The sequence below is a fragment of the Poecilia formosa genome, unplaced genomic scaffold (assembly GCF_000485575.1).
Source record: "Poecilia formosa unplaced genomic scaffold, Poecilia_formosa-5.1.2 Scaffold241, whole genome shotgun sequence".
NCBI lineage: Eukaryota > Metazoa > Chordata > Actinopteri > Cyprinodontiformes > Poeciliidae > Poecilia > Poecilia formosa.
In genome coordinates, this window is record NW_006800180.1 from 502,161 (window position 1) to 523,163 (window position 21,003).

At 39.1% G+C, this 21,003-nt stretch overlaps 3 protein-coding genes across 5 annotated transcripts; all 3 read left to right on the forward strand.

The window, feature by feature from the left end:
- Positions 1 to 986: 986 nt before the first annotated feature.
- slc39a8 (solute carrier family 39 member 8) lies at positions 987 to 13,163 on the forward strand. Its single transcript, XM_007569505.2, has 8 exons — positions 987 to 1,773; positions 3,093 to 3,255; positions 4,713 to 4,882; positions 5,039 to 5,161; positions 7,414 to 7,563; positions 9,110 to 9,317; positions 10,905 to 11,089; positions 12,373 to 13,163. Exons 1-8 carry the CDS (start codon positions 1,549 to 1,551, stop codon positions 12,517 to 12,519), a joined length of 1,371 nt encoding a protein of 456 aa, XP_007569567.1. The 5' UTR covers positions 987 to 1,548; the 3' UTR covers positions 12,520 to 13,163.
- A 359-nt stretch (positions 13,164 to 13,522) lies between these two features.
- LOC103150063 (probable N-acetyltransferase camello) lies at positions 13,523 to 16,359 on the forward strand. Of its 2 annotated transcripts, none has more exons than XM_016680415.1 (2): positions 13,523 to 13,676; positions 15,262 to 16,359. In XM_016680415.1, exon 2 carries the CDS (start codon positions 15,269 to 15,271, stop codon positions 15,932 to 15,934), a length of 666 nt encoding a protein of 221 aa, XP_016535901.1. In that variant the 5' UTR covers positions 13,523 to 13,676; positions 15,262 to 15,268; the 3' UTR covers positions 15,935 to 16,359. The 2 variants fall into 2 exon arrangements, with proteins under 2 accessions (XP_016535901.1, XP_007569568.1); XM_007569506.2 differs by having other exon boundaries at positions 13,524 to 13,672.
- A 108-nt stretch (positions 16,360 to 16,467) lies between these two features.
- LOC103150064 (probable N-acetyltransferase camello) lies at positions 16,468 to 20,408 on the forward strand. Of its 2 annotated transcripts, none has more exons than XM_007569508.2 (2): positions 16,468 to 16,997; positions 18,809 to 20,408. In XM_007569508.2, the coding sequence occupies exon 2, from the start codon at positions 18,816 to 18,818 to the stop codon at positions 19,488 to 19,490; it is 675 nt and encodes a 224-aa protein (XP_007569570.1). In that variant the 5' UTR covers positions 16,468 to 16,997; positions 18,809 to 18,815; the 3' UTR covers positions 19,491 to 20,408. The 2 variants fall into 2 exon arrangements, with proteins under 2 accessions (XP_007569570.1, XP_007569569.1); XM_007569507.2 differs by having other exon boundaries at positions 18,812 to 20,408.
- The last annotated feature ends 595 nt before the right edge of the window (positions 20,409 to 21,003 follow it).

A 21,003-nucleotide genomic window follows, 5' to 3' on the forward strand; every position in this document is an offset into this window, starting at 1 on the left:
TTTTTTTTTGCATTTTCTTTTCCAGTTTTGTTTGAATAATTCATTTTCTCAGTAGGTGATTTTTTTTTTTTACATTTTATCTTGGTAAAACCACAAGCCTCAATTTATTTAGTCTGGAACAAACTTCCAGAAAACAGCTAAAACACTGAGTTTGTTTATATTAAGGCTAAAACTCCAGTTGCTTAGAGCTGCCTTTGATTCATAATTCAGTATATTTTCTTGATGATGGCATTTGTAACATTTATTGCATTTTTAATTGGTAACTGAATTATGTTTTTATGGTGCAAAAGCATCGATGCTGGGTTGGACATCTAGTGACGCAAACCTGCAAGGCTCCATTACGATGCATTAAGTCATAGCCACAAAACCAAATAGTCAAAGCAACTTGATATGTTATCTGACTTCTATAAAATAAGGCTTAATTTGATTCTGAGAAAATTGCAAATGTTTTAATAGAGCACTTAATAAAGCTCACTTCAGCCTAGGTGCTGAAAATGCTATACAAATAAGGTTGACTAAATGCACAACTGGACGTTTTGCATCTTTTTGGGTTCTGCACAAAAAGAGAAAGATATGTAGTTTAATTATTTTTGACTCTGTTGGGGAAAAAAAAACCCCAGAAGAATTTACTCTATTCTCAACCATAAGAACAGATTTAGCCAAATTTGCCTAACCTGGTTTTAACTCTAAGTAATTGGATGGATGTGACCCTATTTACTATGAAAGAAAACAACAAATACTTTCTTGCATTTTCCATTGTAAAAAAATTTTAATTGGTAATAATTTTGCCCTTAATTACAAAAAAAAAAGTTTCTGTTTGTATCAATGTTCTGCGCTGGCAGGGCCAAGTTTGAATGACTCTTCATATCCAATCCCGGGATGCAAAAATTCTGTCAGGAGGCCACAAATGGCCCCTGAGCCTCACTTTTGAACACCCCTTATATATCTAGTTAGTTAGTTAGTTAACCATGTGTTGCCACAAGGGGGCGACACCACTTAGTGTTATTTACGTTTACTATGTTTATATGTCACTGTCTACACGAAGATATAATCAACTAAAGACGTACAGCGAGTCTTACATCCTGCGCGCGCTCCCTCAGTTTTGCCACGTCACACATTTTCCGACATAACCTGTTGAATGTCATACTCTACTTTCCTCACTGTTTGATGGTGTGAGCGCGTTGTTGTTGATTGAATCGGGATTAAAATGAAGCGTGGAAAAGAGCGCGCGCGCGCGCGCGGCCTCGTTCGCTCGGTCACCACCTCACCCCCCCGCCCCCTTATTTCTGGTTTGATCTTTAAACCTCACCCACCTCAGGGAGCAGGGACTCATCCTACCGAGCTGCTCAAACCGCACGAGGAGCCCGTCGAAATAAAGTCATCACGAGAGAGAGAGGAGGGGGGGAAATCTCTGTAAAACTTTATGGCTCAAACTCCACGGACGTCGTGATTTTTACGGGGCTGATTTAAATGCTCTCGCGGCGGTTATTGTAGTGGGTTTTATTCTCGGGAGAAATTGCACTCCGGAAAAACAAACAAAAAGTCGAGATGTTTGATGTGAAATGGCTCGCCGCGTGCGCTCTGGCGTTGAGTGCGGTCACCCACGGCGTTGAGGTGGCTGGGCGGAATGGACAGGAATTTCTGGAGAACATTTTACACTTTTATGGTGAGAATAAATCAATTACGACAGCGAAGCTCGAAGATATGCTGCTGTTGATCTCAGCCAGAAGGTCTGAATCAATAAGTGAAGGAAATCCCCTGGAAAGCAAAGAGGTGTGTATTCCTTCACTTTTGTGAACAGTTTTGAGCCTTTTTCATTCATTTTCTTTTTTAATTTTATTTGTAGAAATACATTTATTTATGGTTGCCTGTGGCAGCTTTGCGCAGCCGTAAAGCTGCCACAGGAGATTAATTGATCATATTCACAAGGAAAATAAAAATGGGAACATATGTGAAATACAAACAGAAAAAAAGTTTCTGTTTGTATCAATGTTCTGCGCTGGCAGGGCCAAGTTTGAATGACTCTTCATATCCAATCCCGAGACGCAAAAATTCTGTCTCATTTCACATATGTTCCCATTTTTATTTTCCTTGTGAATATGATCAATTAATCTCCTGTGGCAGCTTTACGGCTGCGCAAAATACCTGGATGGACTTAGCTCCGCCCTCGAGACGCAGCTCCCCTGCAGTTTCAAAGTTTCCAAGCTTTTCCCTCACATAGCAGCCTGACTCCCTCACTCAGCTCCTTCAGACTAGCCAGCAGCAATTAGCAAACATCTGGTGGAACTTTGCATCTGCTGAGCTCATTATAGAAGCTACTTCTCAGTGCATCGCTGGTAAAAAAATATTGCTAAAGGGTTAATAGAGAGAGGAGACATGTTGTGATGACTTCCTGAAGGTGCAGTTTCAGAAAGAGCAGGAGTTTCTTAAAAAGACAGAGGCCCAATTTCAAGGCATTAAATTACAAAGTAAAATTTATTTTATGTCATATTTGATATATAGTTTTATACCAACTGAAGGTAGCAGTTATTTGATTGTGCTATAAAATGGTGCTACATGCCTGGAAAACACATAATACTGCCCCTTTATTATTTTTGTTATTATTATTAAGGAGCTGGATGAATTGCTGAGCTTAAACAAACAGAGAGCACAATAAGGAAAGAACATGATGTTGAAATATTGACCATCACAAACCACTGATCTCAGTTCCATAGTAAAGTTATGGGCAGAGCTTAAACAGTGTCTATGAGTGAGGTATTCTACTAAATACTAAAGAAATATATGCAAACTTATGATTTTGAAGATAGTAAAAAATGAAAACAGCCCAAAATACACAACTTATCTTTTTTAAATGTTTTTTTTATTTTTTAATCAACACAGCCAAAGTTGTAAAAGAAAAATGTTTATGAAACCTACGCATCTTCACAAAGACTATTTTTAAACTCTGTCCATGACTGTGTGTAATAACAATAAAACTTTATGGTGCAATATAATGTCAATCAGAGCATCCAGGTGGAAAGAGAAACTCTCCAAACAGCAAAAAACCAGAAGCATGGAAGAAATAAATCTAATATCCTCTGTGTGCCCCTCAGTGTCCCTCAGCGGAGCAGATTTTGTCCCACTTTGGCTTCGGTAACATCACTGAGCTGACCGTGGGACACCTGGGGCGAATCTGTCCCGCCGTGTTGACCCAGGTGCTGCTGCCCTCATGCCCCTACGTCGACCCGATAACGGTGCCCTCCGTCGACTACTCTGGTGAGCTGCTGCGTTTCAACACCTGTTGAACTTCTTAATAAGGCGAGATTAGATAGGTGGTTTATTGCCTTAAATTAGAAATGTGGCAACACTTTCAGCCACAGTGACTCAGAAGGTAGATCCCTTTTTAAAGGTTACTGAGGTTTTTCTTTGTGTAAATGAAAATGGGAGGATCAGGCAGAATGCATCACAAGTAGCATTTTTCCTACATGATCTCAACTCTGGTTCTATAAAAAGGTCAGAGTCAGAAATTATATAAGTCATAGTTACATATTTGTTCATATTTGTTGGTTAAAAACATCTAGCAGACGGCTCCATGTTGGTCCAGAAAGATGTGATGCAACTTTATAATGTTGATATTTGATTGTTGTTTAGATAAGAAAAAACGAGTTTAATATGTAGCACAAAAAACAAAACAAAAAAATTGGGGGCGCCCCTCAAAACTTGACACCCTGGGTTACCACCCTTGTAAGCCCTTTCTAAAGTCTGGCCAAATTGCCGGCAGACTGTAATTATTAGTGTTTGTATTATTTTGTCCTTCCTGGTGAAACAGATGCATTTATACCACCTTGAACTTTTCAACATTTTATCATTAAACAACCAACAAACTTCAAGTAAAAATATGACCTGGGTTTGTATTCAGCCACCTTTTGGGGAGAGAGTTACCAGTTTATTCAGAGCTACATTATCTAACTTAAATTTATATCACTTAAAAAAATAATAATAATTTATCTTCGAGTCTTCTTCTTATTAGTTTTGACGTCTCATGATGGCGTCCGTCATCCCACTGCGTTCTGTCTCCATTAGCGTTTGTCATTGATTGTGGCGTGATTCCAGCAGTGAGCGCTGACTCATGGAGCCACTGACCCGCCGACCCGGTTCCCCTTCTGAGCCGCTGACACAGATACGGCTCGCCCCCGACTTTCCTCCACTGGCTTGAAAAGAATTTACCCTCTCCAAATAAAACTGCGTTCATTAAATCAAAACCTTTTCAGATTTCCTTTCAAATAATAGAGCCAACTGTGACGAGTTCAGTCTACAAATTTATCCTCGATGTCTGAAAACTGTTGTCTCTGTAGGAGTGGAGTTGTAAATAACTCTTCCAGCCGCTAGTTGAGTCATTTCTGTAGGAACTACTGGGGGTTTTCTCCAGCTTCCTGTTTGCTTGATGAAGGCTTTGTGGTTGCAGTCTTGCTAAGCTTGTCCTTTTTCTCACATGACATGGTGTCAAGATTTTTAAGCCACCTTTTGCATCTGATATTAGCAGTTAGTGCTTCGCTATCCACAGACTATCAACATTTCGAAACAGAAAGAATATAACCAATGTCAATTGCTCAAAAAGATAAAATAGAGCAACTTTACTGGCCCTCATTAAAACTCCCTGTTAGCTGCTGTTTTATCAAATAAATTCAATAATTGTTTGCCAAATTCCAATGTTTTGTTCACCTTTGTGACAGTGTGGGGTTATGGATTTCTGGCTGTTACCATTATCAACCTGGCGTCCCTTCTTGGTCTGCTGCTGATCCCCTTCACCAAGAAACCTTATTTCCCCCAAGTGTTGACTTACTTTATAGGCCTGGCCATCGGGACTCTCTTTTCCAATGCTGTGCTTCAGCTCATACCAGAGGTCAGTTAAGATTTGGAGGTGCCATTTTGTTTTTTATTTTTTACATTTTTATCGGGTCAAGAAATTCAAAATCTAAGTTGATTTTTGTTGCTTTTGTAATAGAGAACACCTGGTTTCTCAACCACTAAAAAGCTCAGTTTTGTTTTTCCTTCACAGGCTCTGGGTTTTGATCCTAAAGCGGATAACTACGTGGCAAAGGCAGTTGGCATATTTGGAGGATTTTACCTTTTATTTTTTGTGGAAAAAATACTGAAAATGTTCTTCGGGATTGGCCATGAGGTGAGCTGTGTAGAAAGTGAATTTGTTCACTCTCTCTTTTTATAAGTGATACTCTGTTCCTAAACAAGCCCACAGTTTATAGTGTGTCGCGTCATTTCTATAGTTATTTAGTACTACTATATAGAAATAATAGCATATTTTGTTTAAGATTTAAATTTATATAAAACTTTGCATGTTTCGATCAGTTTTCTATCTCTAGTGGTAATGAGCAAATGTTAGCATGTAAACAAAACAAATATTAAGCAAGCTAAAAGCTATACATGGTTACATTTAAGCCACTGATAATAATACATTTATCTCCACATTCTATACACTTCTATTCAAAGTTAATTAATTTGAAGCAAATTTTCCCCAAACCCTTTTTTTAAACTGTGTTTAGCATTAGCATGTTAGCATATGACTCATGCTAGTATTCCTCACTTAGTAGAGTAGCTTCCTTTCAGTCAACAGTTTTCAGTAATACAAATTCCCATTGGAGTGTCCACTTTATGGTGTATAAAGGACATAAACATAGCAAATGCTGCATCATGCTAACTAGCTTATAACTGCTCGTTGCATTTGTTAAATCATCTTAGCTTTTGGATTTTTTGGGGGGGAGCTAGCTAGATTAGAAAGATTTGGCTTAAATATCAGACGCATTTTTCCTTATGCAAACTGATAATTGACAAAATTAGTAACTTTTAAGGTTTGAGTTTAGTATCTAAAGGAGAAAGGTGGGAAAAAAATATTGTTTGAGGAGAAAAAACTGAATTTGGCTGGAACTGAAAATCACAGTTGGAAAGTTTTACTTTACGCACAAAAACAGAAAAGGTAAATTGAGATGAGAGCAACTCCATTAAACACTGAACTATAGTGGCATTTTGTGAGCATAAAGGGGAAAATTTGATAGCATCCTGCAACATTTAGCAACTGCTTTAGGGTAACCAAGCAACAAGTAGGGGAAAAGGTGTGCTGCGTAATTACCTTATGCTTCGTAGGGCCTAGAACTTTCTCTGGCATCTCATTAAAATTACTGTAAACTTCAGGAGTTATACATCGGTAAATGTTAATTGTTTTGAAATTGCAGCTTTCCTCCCAACTTCTTTAGATGTAGTTGAGGCCAGTTACTGCATCTCCATGCCTTTGAAAGCACTTAATCCTGTTTACTACCCAGGGTGAATTGTGAAAAATAGAGTTAGTATTTCAAGAGAGAAATTTTATAAACTTTAGTGTTTCAATCCAGTAAAGCCAATGATGTTAATCTTTTATAGCTCCAACCAAGCCTGGATTATTGAACTTCAATATAATTTTTTCACGTTTTTATGGTCTTGCTATCAATCAAATCAATCACATTTTATTTGTATAGCACATTTCAGCATCAAGGCATTTCAAAGTGCTTTACATAATTAAAATGCAAACAGCATGTGACATAGAATGAACAGTGAGAAAGAGATTTTGAAAAAGATTAAAACAGATAAAAACATTAAAACCCACATTAGGACTTCAGTTAAACGTCGTTTAACTGGGACTCAAACCCTATGACTGCTATGACTGTTTTTCTGATACTAACTTTTTTTGTTGGTTGCCATGTAAAAAGCATAATGTCAATTTACATTAGTAATTTTTTTTACTGTTAAAATGTGTTTTTTTGTTGTTGTTTTGGACGTTTTTGTAACTTTCCTTCTCCAGAAAAATCCTCACCGATTAATTAGTTTTAAAGGATCAGTGAACTCTGTCAGATGGACCTACATTAACTGGCTTGTCCTCAGCCTTGTAATCCATTTTTTTATTATTATTCCTTTGATGCCAGTGTGAACCTCAGATGTGAAGTTGTTTGTACTTTTACCCCTGACGAAGTCTTTCTGCTCATGTCAGATTGACCTGGAGAACAACAGCCTCGTGCTCAGTTCCACATTATCTTATGAGTAGCTCCCTCCGGAGATAGATTATAAAAACAGTTAGCTTTGCTGAACTGTTATCTGCAGGTGCCATGTGCATGATAGGAAACTGCTGCCGAAGACGTTCCACTATCTCACCTGACAGGATTTAATCACTGGGATTAGGCTGTCTGTGTGACCCAATTAAACAGTGAAGATCCAGCAGGAGGAACCGCAGTGACACTTTCACCCCTTGCTTTTCAAAACACAGGACTTTTTTTTTTTTTTTACTTTTATTTTAGTTTCCCTATACAAACATCAATGTTCCACTTTCTCTTTGTTTTCAATACCGACCCCTTAATTAACTCATCTGATGCTTTTCGTCTGTGTTTTCAGCACGGCCACAGCCACTTCACTCCCGCAGACACGCCTCAGGAAAACAGCGTCCAGAACGGAGACGCTTGGGTGAAAGGCGACTCTGTGGTTTTGACCAACGTCGCCACCATTTCCACGGATAAGAACAGTCTGGCCGTCGAGCCCCAACAGGTTCTGTCTGAAACGCGTGTCGTTTTTAATGAAAAGCAGTGATAAAACTGTTCTGTAGGTGAACAGGATTGATAAAAGTTTAGGGATTGAATGGGGAATATTTTTACTTAGTCTGCAGTAAGATGCTCAAATAACATCCAATTTGTGGCTTGTTACTAGGGCAACAGCTAGCGATTATAGTAGAAATCAATGAATCTCTCAATTTGTTCTGACAATTAATCAGTTATTCTGACGATTAATCAGATTAAAAATGTGCCACATTCTGCATATTTTTCATTTAACTGCTTCAGCCTTTTTATACAAATACATAAAAGATGCAAAAAAACAGTACATCTGCAGCTAAAACGATGCTTAAAACCATGTGAAAAGCTCAGTGCTTTCTGCTTGACTTTGCATCAATACAGTGTAGAGCTAATTTGTTTATCTTTTTTTTCCCCAACTAATAATTGGATGGCAGAAGGTGTCTAATCGGGATCATTTGAACTGATAATTTTTTTTGTGCAATTTTGGCTTACCACTTTGAGTATGTTGCTTTTTCAGCATTTCTTTCTCTCTTTTTTTTGAGTCTGCATAAAAAGCTGGCGATTAATCGATGACTAAATTACTTTACAATTATTCCAATAATCTGATTCATAGTTTCAGCCCAACTTGTTACCTTTAAAAAGACTGGTTGATGGTACTCCTTTGTTTCCTCATCTTGGCTGATGACTTAAGTGTTTCTGGAAGGCTTTCTAGAAGATTTAGTGGTGTGTTTATGGGACCAGCAAGTTCAAAAACAAGTGGGGTAGGGGCACCGCCACGCTACTCTCATCTCCAATGGCCAGGGACTTTAAGCAGTCTGATTGACAGGATGGAAAACTTTAGCCGGTTTGAAACGTACACTTTAAAAACTTGTTTTTCCTCGTATCAGGAACCGGCCCACGTCTAAGAGGGAGAAATTTATGAAGCTTTTACCACTGATAAGTGCAGGTCATAGGTTAATAAATTACAGTGATTTGTCTGTTAACACATTGCTTCTGGTTTGAAAGGTAAACAAACACGAGAGAAAATGATCAAGGAGGAAAAACTAAGCTGTGAGGAATCCGATCCCCCATCATGGTAAAGGGGACCCATTGTCTGACTTTTACACAAAGAGCCCTTGTTGGTCCATAGCCAGTATAAGCTTCTTTTTGTCTCTTCAGAGGGACTCCAAGCAAATGCCAAGAAATCTGTTTGTGTCTGTGCATTCTCCGACTTCCTGCTAGCAACACTCGAGCCATTATTTTTCTAATTAAAGAGATCTGCTGCAAATTGTTAAGTGCAGAATAATCAGTAAGGACAATTCAAGTAATCAATCTTCCTTTTTTCCCCCCCTCTCTAACAAGTTAGAGGAACAGCAGTAGGCAGTGATCCGGGACTCCTGGAAATCATTCTTTGACTTTCTTTATTTTCTGGTTGAAGCGGACTTTGGTGTTTGAGCTTTGTCATTGATTCCATATGTTTGCTTTGACATGACCAAACACAAGCGCTGACTGCATGCCTTTTAACCCACGTGTCGCCGCTTCAGGACGCCCAGGTGTCTGAAGTGATGTGTCACTGGCTGCGCGGGAAGCGCATCACCAGCATCAAGACGGTGGCCTGGATGATATCTCTGAGCGACGCTGTGCACAACTTCATCGACGGTCTGGTCATCGGCGCGTCGTTCACTGTATCCGTTCTGGCGGGGTTCAGCACATCCACCGCCATCGTTTGCGAGGAGTTTCCCCATGAGCTGGGTGAGTGACACTGATCCCCTGTGACACTGTGGTCAGTCATGTGGCAAAGTGTGCGATGCCTTTGGTTTCACCACTCGTTACTCTATTCCGCCCAAACAGAATCCAGTGCGCCCACATTCAAACCCAACTGGTGACTCTTCAGTCTGTCATCTGAAAACGCATGTCGTATTTGCTCAGTCGACCTGACGGGCTCTGCAAGAGAGGCGGCTAAGAGATCCATGCAACATGTCAATGAGAGAAAAATGATGTAGTCAAATAATCCTGTAGACTCTGTTCAACTGGAGACCAAAATTAAAGCATTTTACATTTTCAGCTGCTGCTGTTCGCTTTTCATGTAACAAACAAACCAAACCCTCTAAAAACACGTTTACCCACCTCGTTCTGGTGATGCACCAAGAACCACTGAAGGAAACGACACAAAATCCTGTGAAGAAGACACTGAGTGCAACTTCTTTCTTTACAAAATCTAAACAACAATAGAGTGATGTCAAGTCTTTAACGTTTGTAAGATTTCTGTTTTGTCGTCAGTAAAATGCCATGAGCCATTTTTCCCGCTTTTTTGTCTTCATATTTACCCAGAGTGCCCTGTGCTGTAGTCCGCTTCCTGCTTTTGGAGCGGTCTCCGGTCCGCTTGGTGTTGACATATGCATTCGAACTGTGCCAGAGTTCATTTCAACCAAACAGGAACCTAGTAGGTTTGTAGGCAGGCCAGAGTTTGCTTTTCTGGTCCGCATCAGATTTCGATTGTGCATCTACAATCGAAGACGTAAATATCTCTTCAAACGACCCAGACTTTCTAGGCATACGGACTAGAGTTTGATTAAAGCAGAATAAGCAGTTCTGGTGTGAATGCACCCTAAAACTGAACTTTCTGGACTGCACTCAGTGTGGTGGAAGTCCGAAACCAGACATCACCCACTGCATCCCATGTTCAAGGTGCAGTGTGGTGGCACCATCAGGCTGTAGGGGTGCTTTCTTCAGCAAGGATAGGAAAACTGGTCACAGGGGATCAGAAAACACGTATTGTTAAACCCCATTCACCTCTTTCGACCCTTGTTGTAAGACAAGGTTCGTTGTCTTACTAGGACAACGACCCAGAACTACAATGGATCAATTTGGATAAAAGTAAGGTTTCTGTGCTAGAATTTCCCAGTTAAAATCCAGAACAGACTCAGAAAAACAGTGTTCACAGATGCTCTCCATCCAATTTGACTTTACTTGAGTTGGAAAAATGTTCTCTCCTTATATGTGTAAGGCTAGAACAGACATACCAAAGAGCTGTAGATCTAGGTGTGACAAAAAGTGACTCTGCGAAGTATTGACTCGGAAAGGAGGAATGCAGTCACCTGATTTCAGATTTGTGTCATTTGTCACTGCTTTGTGTAAATCGAGATCACTGGTGACAAAATGTCAGAGTTCACAGGTTGTGAATACATTTGCAGGGTAGAACACCATCCTCAGTTCTTTACAGTAGAATTTAGCCAATGGCTTGATAGAGTTCAGAAGAAGCAGAGTTGTTCCTTTAGCTTTTTTCTTTTTTCTTTTTTTGATGCAGCTGGTTTTAAGTCAGTGTTTCCTTCTCTGCAGGCGACTTTGTTATCCTGCTGAATGCTGGAATGAGCGTCCCGCAGGCCGTTTTCTTCAACCTGCTGTCTGCAATGTCCTGTTATGTCGGCCTCGTGTTCGGCATCCTGCTTGGAAACAGCTTTGCCCCGAATCCTATCTTTGCCATCGCGGGAGGAATGTTCCTGTATATTGCACTAGCAGACATGGTGAGCTCTTCATCTGACCCTGTGATTTTAAACATGTTTGTTTTACGTTGTCTGGCACTTCAACCGACTGACTCCAACTTACGAGACTGAACTTGTCGTTTTGAGCGTCTTGTTTTAACTGATTGCTTTCTTTAGCATTACTCTGCCAGCTGTTTCAGCCGGGAAAGCTCTTGCAACACACCCTGCTCATCAGTTCAGCCCAGATGCACTTGCTGGGGTCACCAGTGCAGCATATGCAAGCTAGAGATATAGCTGTTTCACCTCTGGTGGTCAGTGGAGACCGGTGTCGTATTAAGTAGAAAATATAGTCAACATTAGACAGAAAAATAATTAACCAGAGACTTGGTATTCCGTAGAAATAAATATCTCTTGAAGTTAAATTAAGACATCAAACCTAGTGGTTAAAGCTTGTAACGTCGCCCCCAAGTGGCTAAATTCTAGACCTACAATGACCAATGACCTCCAAAGCAAAAATATGTTTAATTTTGACAGGAAAAGCTGAATTAAAAAACAAAAAGAAGGTAAAAAGATATCTCTGGAATTTTTTTTGCAAGATGAGACACATTTGGTTTGATTTCAAATTCATAAATATTAATCACTCACATGTTGTGGAAAAGAGGCCTAAGAAAGACATTTTGATTTGAGGTAAAAAGTTGAAGGAGCTGCTCTTTACATTGCACACCGTATCTTTTCAGGAAGCTCGTTGATAAAGAAAAACATGTGATAAGGCTGAAACTTTGACTCCTATCAGGTTGTTCTACAGCTGAACCATTAGTTTACATACACCTAATAAAAAGACAAACACTTTTTTTTTCTCAGTCTGAGGTAAAATCAGACCAAACTTCTTTTGGTTTGGCTCAATCAGAATTACCAACATTATTTCTATTTGCTCAATACCACAGTACTGAGAGAACATGTCAAATTTTTCTTTTTTTAAATGAATGTCTTCTAAATCAGAAATTTACACAATTTTTTTTTTCAGTATTTGTTGCCGTTGTCTTTGATCTCTATGACTTGGATTAAATCTTTTAGGTTTCCTTCCACAAGCTTCGTGCAATAGTTTTCTGGAGATTCTCTCTCATTATTGTGTCATTTAACAAATAGAAATAATCTTGGTGATTTTAACTGACCCAAAACAAGAGAAGTTTGAGTTGCCATAACTTCAGACAAGAAGGATTTATCATTTTTGTTTTCTATTTTTCCCTTTCTTTTTGGTTTCAGCCAGCTGTTTTGTCTAGTATCATTTGGTTATAAATAAAATTCACGTTTCTCCTCCATTGCAGTTTCCAGAAATGGACAGTATAGCAAAGGAACAACAAAAAACTTCCAGCAAGATCGTCTTCTTTCTGATCCAGAATGCCGGGCTGCTCACCGGCTTCGCCATCATTCTGCTGATCACCATGTTTGCTGGGAACATAAACCTGGGATAGGAGAGGAAAACAAACATCCTCACACTGTGCCTTTTTTTGTTTGTTTCTGCTCACACATAGGTTGGACTGAGTGTGAACGTAAAATGAATGTCTGTACAGACTAAACCAAGTGTTGAATGGTTCAAACGTGAGCTTTTATACCTTTTTTTTTTTTTTGGACTATCAATCTAGTGAAATGTTTTCTCCAAAAGAAGGGAATTTTTATACAATCAACATGTAAAAAAAAAAAATCAAGAACATTTATTTTAAAGAAACAATAAATTATTTTTAGTCTTCGAATGTGAAATGGTTTCCATTCACCTAAAGTGTGTTGTGTACAATTTAATAAAAACTGATGATTTCTAGCTTTGCTACATACAGTTTTTTAAACTCTATTCTGAAACAACTTCTGCGCTACTGTTTGAGTTTTGTTTTCTTGCTCCCACAAACTTTCAAAGGCATATTTTGTTTATTCCTATGCACATTTTTGAATATATTGATTTTTTTTTGGGACTCTTGAAAATGATCAAAGTGTACATAAACATAGACTTTTCTATATAAAATAAATAGTTTGTTATCGTTGATGAATTGTTTATGCACACAGTATACGCTCTCTTCAGTACTAAAAATCATGGAACTGAAATTAAAAATATCTTCTAATCAAAGTAAGAACAGCCTGTGTGTACATTTCTAACCCTGGAATACCAAAATGTCTGGTTAAATTTGGTTGTAGTGTACAAAACTTAAAATGTATTTAGTTAATTTTGTCAAAAGGAAATGGAAGGAATGCGTGTAAAAAAATGTTTATTACTATTTTAAGGCGTAAACAGCAATGCCTGTTTACTTAAAGTTATAATTTAGGGATTATTTGTACTTTTCTTTATGTAGAATACATTTTTTGAAGGACGTGTATTTTTTTTTAAATTTACTATAATGATAAAACACGGAGCATTAGAAACACCAGATAGTCACACAGCTTGACCTAAACTCCGGAACAAAACTAGTTTGTACCGCTTTTTGTGTTTTTACAACAAAACTGCCACTCACAACATGGCTCCCCGTTGACGTAAGATCCGGAAAGTCCACTTCTCTGTCTATGGAAGCGCGCAGTTCACTTGGAGTAGACTTTGGCTGCAAGAGACCTTAAACACCATACTTGGGCATCACCATAAAAGCAAGTACCTTGTGTTATCTTCCTTTGTTGCTTTTATCGTTCCTCTAAATCTCACTACGACGTTGCAGCTGCTGGATTAGCAATGATGCTAGCTACTGTGAGCTAATGTAACTGTTGTCATTTCTTAAAGGAAAACCGTTTGCATAATCTGACTCGTGGTTTGATGAGGATTACGCGAATTTACGTGGAAAGTTAACATTACTTATTTTTGACTAGGTTTTTAAAAATCTGGTTAAAAACCATCATGACCTCTTCTCATGTGACCAGCATGAGGGATGTTGCTGGAGGTCATCATGGGTAAATGCAATTTCATTTTATATGTTTAAATAATTTTACTCTTATCATTAGTCACACAGTGACGTCATGGTCAATTCTGGCGCTATGAAAGCAACAAAGTAAATTTTTTCAATTCTCTACATTTGAGATGATGATGACAGTATATCTAATTGCAAGGAAAAAGTTATGATTTCTGTTGAACTCTGTCACTGTAGCAACACACCATGTTAATGTTATGCTAAACAATGTACAAACCTAAAGCCTTGACCAATTTGAATCCCATGTTGCAAGAAATGAAATAGCTAAGCTATCACTCAGTTTAACCACAGTTTTTTTCCCCAATTGCTGGTTGGAAAAAATAAATATATATATTTTGATACCTTGAGAGACAGCAGCCAAATTCTCATCACAAATGTGTTTACAGTAAACATATTTTCAGGCAGGTAGTTTGTGGTCTGTCAGGTTATTGCTGCTCCTTCAAGTTGTTTAAGGTATGATGCATAGGTGATGCACAGCAACAAGTGGGGAGGGGCTGCTGGTTAAAAGAAAGCCATGGAGTTTTCCCCTCGCTACGAACTGAATGCTGCTTCTCTGCGTTTGGTTCTGGTTTTGGAGAGGCAGAGGAGACGAGAACCAGAAGACCTGAGTGGTCTGGAAGGTTGATACGACAACAACAGGTCTTGAATGTGTTGTGGTGCTAAGCCATTCAGTGATTTATAGGCTAAAGTATTTAAAAGTTTATTTTCTGAGCTACAGGGAGCCAATGGAAGGACTATAGAACTGAGTTGACGTGTGCTAGCTTTCTAGTTTAAGTGAAAACGCGAGCAGCAACTTTACCCCTTTAACCTTACAAAGGCCGACTTTGTAACTGTCTTTATGTGCCTCTGAAGGTTCAGGTCAGGGTCCATCACTACACCCAGATTTCGGGTCTGATCGCTGCTTTTTAGTTGTAATAACTGAAGTTGTGTGCTGACTCTAGATCGTTCCTCTTTAGGTCCAAAGATAATATCTTCAGTTTTGTTTCTGTTTAGCTAAAGGGAGTTATGGCACATCCATGCATTGATTTGTTCTGCGCCTCCACTCTGTGTTTGAATGGATTCATGGTCACCTGGTATCGTAATGCAGAGCTGTGTACAGGTGTAGTTATGGTAGCTAGTTTTATTACTTGCTATTTTATGAGCTAGCAGGAGCATGTAGATATTAAATAGGAGGGGGCCCAGGATGAAACCGTGGGGTACCCCACATGCAATTACAATTCATATAATTTGCCACTTTAAAAAATTTTTTTTTGTCTTTCTCTTTTTCTGGACCAGCTAAGCCATGGCCAACTTTCAGATCCGAAAGTACCAGGATGAGGACTCTGAAACCGTAAAGGAGCTCTTCACCTCAGGGATGAATGAGCACCTGCCTTCGTCCTTCATGCACGTCCTGAAAGAGCCGCTGACTCAGATGCTGCTCATGTGCACCTTCTGCTCGCTCATGGCCACCTCCCAGTCCTTCCTGCTTCCCGTCCTGGCCGTCACCCTCCTCCTGGCCGGAGTCCGGCAGATGATCGTCTACATGTTCAACGGCTACATAGACGCGTCTTTGAAGAATGACCTCAGCGACATCAGCGAGACCTACCTGCGGAAGAATAATTCGTGTTTCTGGGTGGCAGAAAGCGATGGTCGGGTGGTTGGGACAGTGGCGTGTCTCCCCGCCGAGACAGCACCCGGGTTTTTGGAGCTGAAGCGCATGTCGGTGCGCCGCAGTCACCGGGGAAAGGGAATCGCTAAGGCTCTGTGTCGGACAGTAGCGGATTTCACTAGGGAGAGAGGTTTCTCTGCTGTCATACTTTACACATCTATGGTCGCTACCGATGCTCAAAAACTGTATGAACACATGGGTTATAAGAAGATGAGGCAGTTTCCTGTACCAGAGTTTTTTGCGAAAATCATCAACTTCACTCTGATTGAGTACAGACTCGATTTAGAGGAAGAGAAATAAAGCTAGTGACACCGACAAACTCTTTAAAACGTCTTTGTAGTTAGTTTATTTCATCTTTTTTTGTGACAAGTTCAGCTCCCGCTGTTACTGTCTAAACAACGTCCATTATGCAGCATGTTTTCTCCTACCCTTTTTGAGTTGTTTATCTACGCATTTAAAAATTTCTGTAAACAATAATCACAGTAAGGAAGCCATATTTCTCTTTTTCTGATAATCTGCTGTTGTGCTGCCATATATGGACGTGGTGGCTTCTGGTTGTTGATGTGTGTGCAGGTGCATGGGGAGGATCTGGGCCATGTGTGGGGTGAGCAGTTTTTCGTTGAAAATAATGTATAAATATTCTGCATATTTCAGCTCCAATAAACATAATGGTAATCACTTGTTACCAAGTTCTGCAAGAACCTGCAAATAAACTGGTTTAAATCAAATAAGGAAAACCACAGGGCCTCTGGCATTCATTAACGAACCAATCTTTGGTGTTTGGTGCGGTTTAAGGTAGTTTAATGTAAAAGTGTCATTTACAGATGTACAATTTATTATATTTAGAACCCGTTTGTTTTCAGAAGTCACCAGCGCACTTTCTGGGTCGAAATGTGTGAAGTTCACCAAGATGAAACAACTGGAAAGCTGCTTGACCCATCTGAACATCGAATATTCCGAGTTATCAAATAATAACTTTGGTAACTGCATCAACAATCATGAGCATACAAGGAAGTTCCACGTGCTGCGTTCAAAGCGCCTCGGGCATGCATCAGTGTTTACAGACAGAAGGGCGAAAACACTTTCTGAATTATTGTGTTTTTGTTGTAACGCCATGAAACTTTCAAAATCCTCCAGGCAACAATCATATAGACAGCAGAATAACAGTCTATATAAAAAAAATAAATGAAAAGCAACTTAAAACACCTTTCCTGTATTCGTTTTTCTTAGCACCGTTGAATGAACCATTATTGAACTGAAGTCGGATTGGAAGAAGAGGAAGCAGGTATGCAGCGGAAGCCTTGAGAAGGTTTTAACAGCAGGAAGAAACGGTCTCTGTTTTCATCTCGTATATTAATATAAGGTAAGGAATTTGTGTTTATTTGTTTGTTCTTTTTCCGCTGCAGAATCCCATAGAGCCTTAGTGTCAAATCCTCCTTAGCTCTGTGAGGCTAGGAAGAATGCTAGCAGCTCTTAGCTAGTTTGTTATCAGTCGTTAACGGCGCTCAGATTTATCACCGTTTTAATAACGGGCTCAGTGCTGACTTGTTTAGCTGCACATTAAATGGCCTGCCAGGATTTTTACCAGCTAGCTACTGTCACTGTTATGAAGCATTCCAGTCAGAAGCCCTTCAGTCGTGTAGTTTATTTGAGGTCAGTGTGGTTAAAGGTTAAACTGGTTTATAACCCAGTTGTATGTTTCGTCAACTGGATAATTGATTTAGCAAATAAATAGAGTATCATAGTCTTAAATCTATTAATATTTTGCCACCCCGCAGCCACAAACTTTAATCTATTTTGTGGGGATTTTATGTAACAGACAAGGTATAGTTGTGACGTAGAAGGAAAAGGATACGTGTACAAATCTTTTATGCAAAGTGACACAAATAAAATAATGTTTATGAAGTAATATTTTAATAGGTTACAAACTGTGACCTTTGAACATTTTTACATCATCTGTAAAAATTTAATATCCCATTGAAGATGAACCTAAAAAATAAAATTATCATTTTAAAATCCTAACCAGCTTTAAAATAATAGGTCTTATAAAAGCAAGCTATTTCTAAAAGAGTCGTGTTGCTGTTGTGGCTATAAACTGTTGATTACCGGACATAGTTGTAAAGGTTCCTGACCATTTATCAGAATTGACAGGCAGACTGAAGCTTTCAGTTTAGACTCATTTGAGGTTTGCCAAAAGGACAAACTTGGAATAAAGTGTTCAAGGGGGACTAAATACAAATGCCAAATTTTTCATTGTTTTATTTGTTAAAAGGTTTGAAAACTTTGTAATTTTCCTTCCAGTTCAGTTATGCTCTATTTTATATTAGTTTTTCAAACGACATCTCCCCCGTAAGCTGTTTCCATTACAATTGTTCGCAAATTTCTATATTCTGCTCTTCTCAAAACAGAACAAAAAAAACACTCACAATTTCGCAAATTAGAAACACACATGAACAAGCTTGTTCATGAAATAACTCATTAAAAGTAATGTCAGACGGATGCTACATGAAATATATTTATACTTCCATCAGAGGAGACGTCAGCATTTTATTCAGGCATTGAACGCCAAGCCCCGCCTACTTGGGAACAGCTACTCCGCTGCGTTTTGGGGAAATTGTGGTCGACGATACAGATGGATGGATTCAACAAGTTCGAATGACACACAACTTTTTATGAATATGGGATGATGTGAAGGCTCTGCACAAAAACAACAACCGAACAATCAACCTCCTACTGCTACTTTCTGTTGTCTTTTTTGTTGTTTTTGCCAGGAGAAACATCCGGCTGTTGATTGCCTGACTCCTGTGTCACGAAATAAGTGTTTTCATGGCAGTTTTGCGAAATGCGTCCATTTCGATATATTCAAAAAACTTGTATAAAAATATAAATTTTTCCATTAAGTTGTTGTTATTATTATTATTATTATTATTATTATTATTATTATTATTATTTTGTAATTTCAATTTATACAGCTTTATGGTTAATGGAAATGCAGCTTAATTAGATACATTGCAGTATGACCCAGAGATCTGAACTCAACTTTAAAAGAAGGCGTAGACATTATCTTGAGAAAATGTTTGTGTTTTTAATCAAATAGTTTGCAGCATAAAGGTTATTCACAATCTCTTCACATTTTCACCTTTCTTTCCCCATTTCATTAATTTCACTGACCAGCAGAGCCATGGCCAACATTCAAATTAGAAAGTACGAGGATGAGGACGCTGAGGTCGTCAAGGAGCTCTTCACCTTGGGGATGAGCGAACACGTGCCTTCGTCCTTCACCCACGTCCTGAAACAGCCGCTGACCCAGATGTTCCTCATGGTCACGTTCTGTGCCCTCATTACCAGCTCCAAGTCCTTCCTGCTGCCCGTACTGGCCGTCACGCTCGTCCTGGCCGCGGTCCGACAGATGGTCGTCTACATGTTCAACAAATACATAGAGACCACCCTCAGGAAGGACCTCGACAACATCGGCAGGACCTACCTGCGGAAGAATAATTCGTGCTTCTGGGTGGCCGAAAGCGACGGTCGGGTGGTCGGGACTGTGGGGTGTCTCCCTGCTGAGACAGCACCCGGGTTCTTGGAGCTGAAGCGCATGTCGGTGCGCCGCAGTCACCGGGGGATGGGCATCGCCAAGGCTCTGTGTCAGACGGTGGCGGATTTCACTCGAGAGAGAGGTTTCCCCGCCGTCATCCTTTACACGTCCGTTGTGCAGACTGATGCTCAGAAACTGTACGAACACATGGGTTACACGAAGATAAGAGAGTTTGTCGTTCCAGAACTTATGGCTAAAATCCTGAACTTCACACTGTTTGAGTACAGACTTGATTTACAGACAGATCAAGAAAGGGACTGAAACAGCAACATTTTTGGGTTGATGGTACCGTTCAGTTATTCTCCAGCTATCAAGGGACGTCACATGCAAAGCAAACTGTTTGCATACCACTACTGTAAAACAAACACACTACAGGGATCAGTAAATCACTATTGGTCTTTATTAGAACATTTTAAGTATACTATTGTTTAAACTGTGTTTCGATCTGATTTTGGTATTGGTCCGAGATCAGCCAAAAAAGTATCGTATTATATCTGCTGATAGAAGCTCTGCGCTCCAGGATTTAATCTGGCCCAGGATTTCTGTTCAGCAGCGCTTCCACCCCGCAGCAGACTATTGGGTAATAATAAACTGGTCATTTGTTGACTATTGTTCTTTTGAATACTATCACTTGATCAAGCATTTTCTACCATTCCACACTACAAAATAAGTAATAAAAGTATGGCTGATACGTTCTGATATCATATCTGGTCAATATCGGTATCGGCCAGTTCTCAAATCAATATCGATATCATAAGTGAAAAAGCTTTATTGGGACACCTATGCCATTGTATGATAATATCTAAGAGGAAGTTAATGGGTGTATGCTGACTGACTTTTATAATTATTTTATTATTTATTTCCTAACTGCTTAGTTTCTTTACAACCGTTTCAGACATTTTTAGGTAATCCAAGCTGTGCTCTCGTTAATCTTTCATTAAATCTCTGTTGTGCCCAGATATAAAAACTTCTTATGTACTTTGTTCTTTATGTAAATGTAAGGGGTTTGTTTTCTTCTCTTGAGCAGGTGTATTTTACACATCAGCAAACCTAGTTCCGATTTTGCTACTTCTAATCTTGATATTACCTATTAATGAAGTAGTTAAGGATGAAAAAGGACAAATGTAGATTGAGTTGGATGCCTAAATCCATGTTAAAATAAAAATAATCAGGATTATGGTTTGATTAATGTTTGAGCGATGATTAAAAGTCATTTTCAGTAAAATGAATGGTGTAGATTTGCAGAAGAAGCTTTGTCACAGTGTTTTATTTTTGATAAATTTGACTTCACCTTTCAGAAGGTGAAGGTATGAGAGGACTTTACAATAGTTAACCAGAAATATTCAATTTAATTCAAATTACTGATAGTGATAGCAAATGTCAAAACCAAGAAGTTAATTTAGTCCAGTAATACCGATAGATTCTGAGTCAGTTACAAACATTCAAATTGATCCTAGTTGTCAAGCAATACAGTCAAGTTAAGTTTATTGTTAAAAAAATTATCTAAGGAAACGAGAAGAAAAATGCAGCAGAACCAGAACCTGGCTCAGTGTGAACAGCCATCTGCCAAGACCGACTGGGCGTTTTATTTCAGAGAAAGGACGTCATATCAACGGTGGTATTGTTATGGCCTGGGGCTGACCTGGAAGTCATGCTGTCACTGATGAAACTCATTTAGGGGACGTACTGTTCATTTGCTCATAAAAGCAAAATAATTGATTTGAAATGGCCTAGTCAAAGTTCAGACTTGAATTTTTTTTTTTACCTTTTTTAT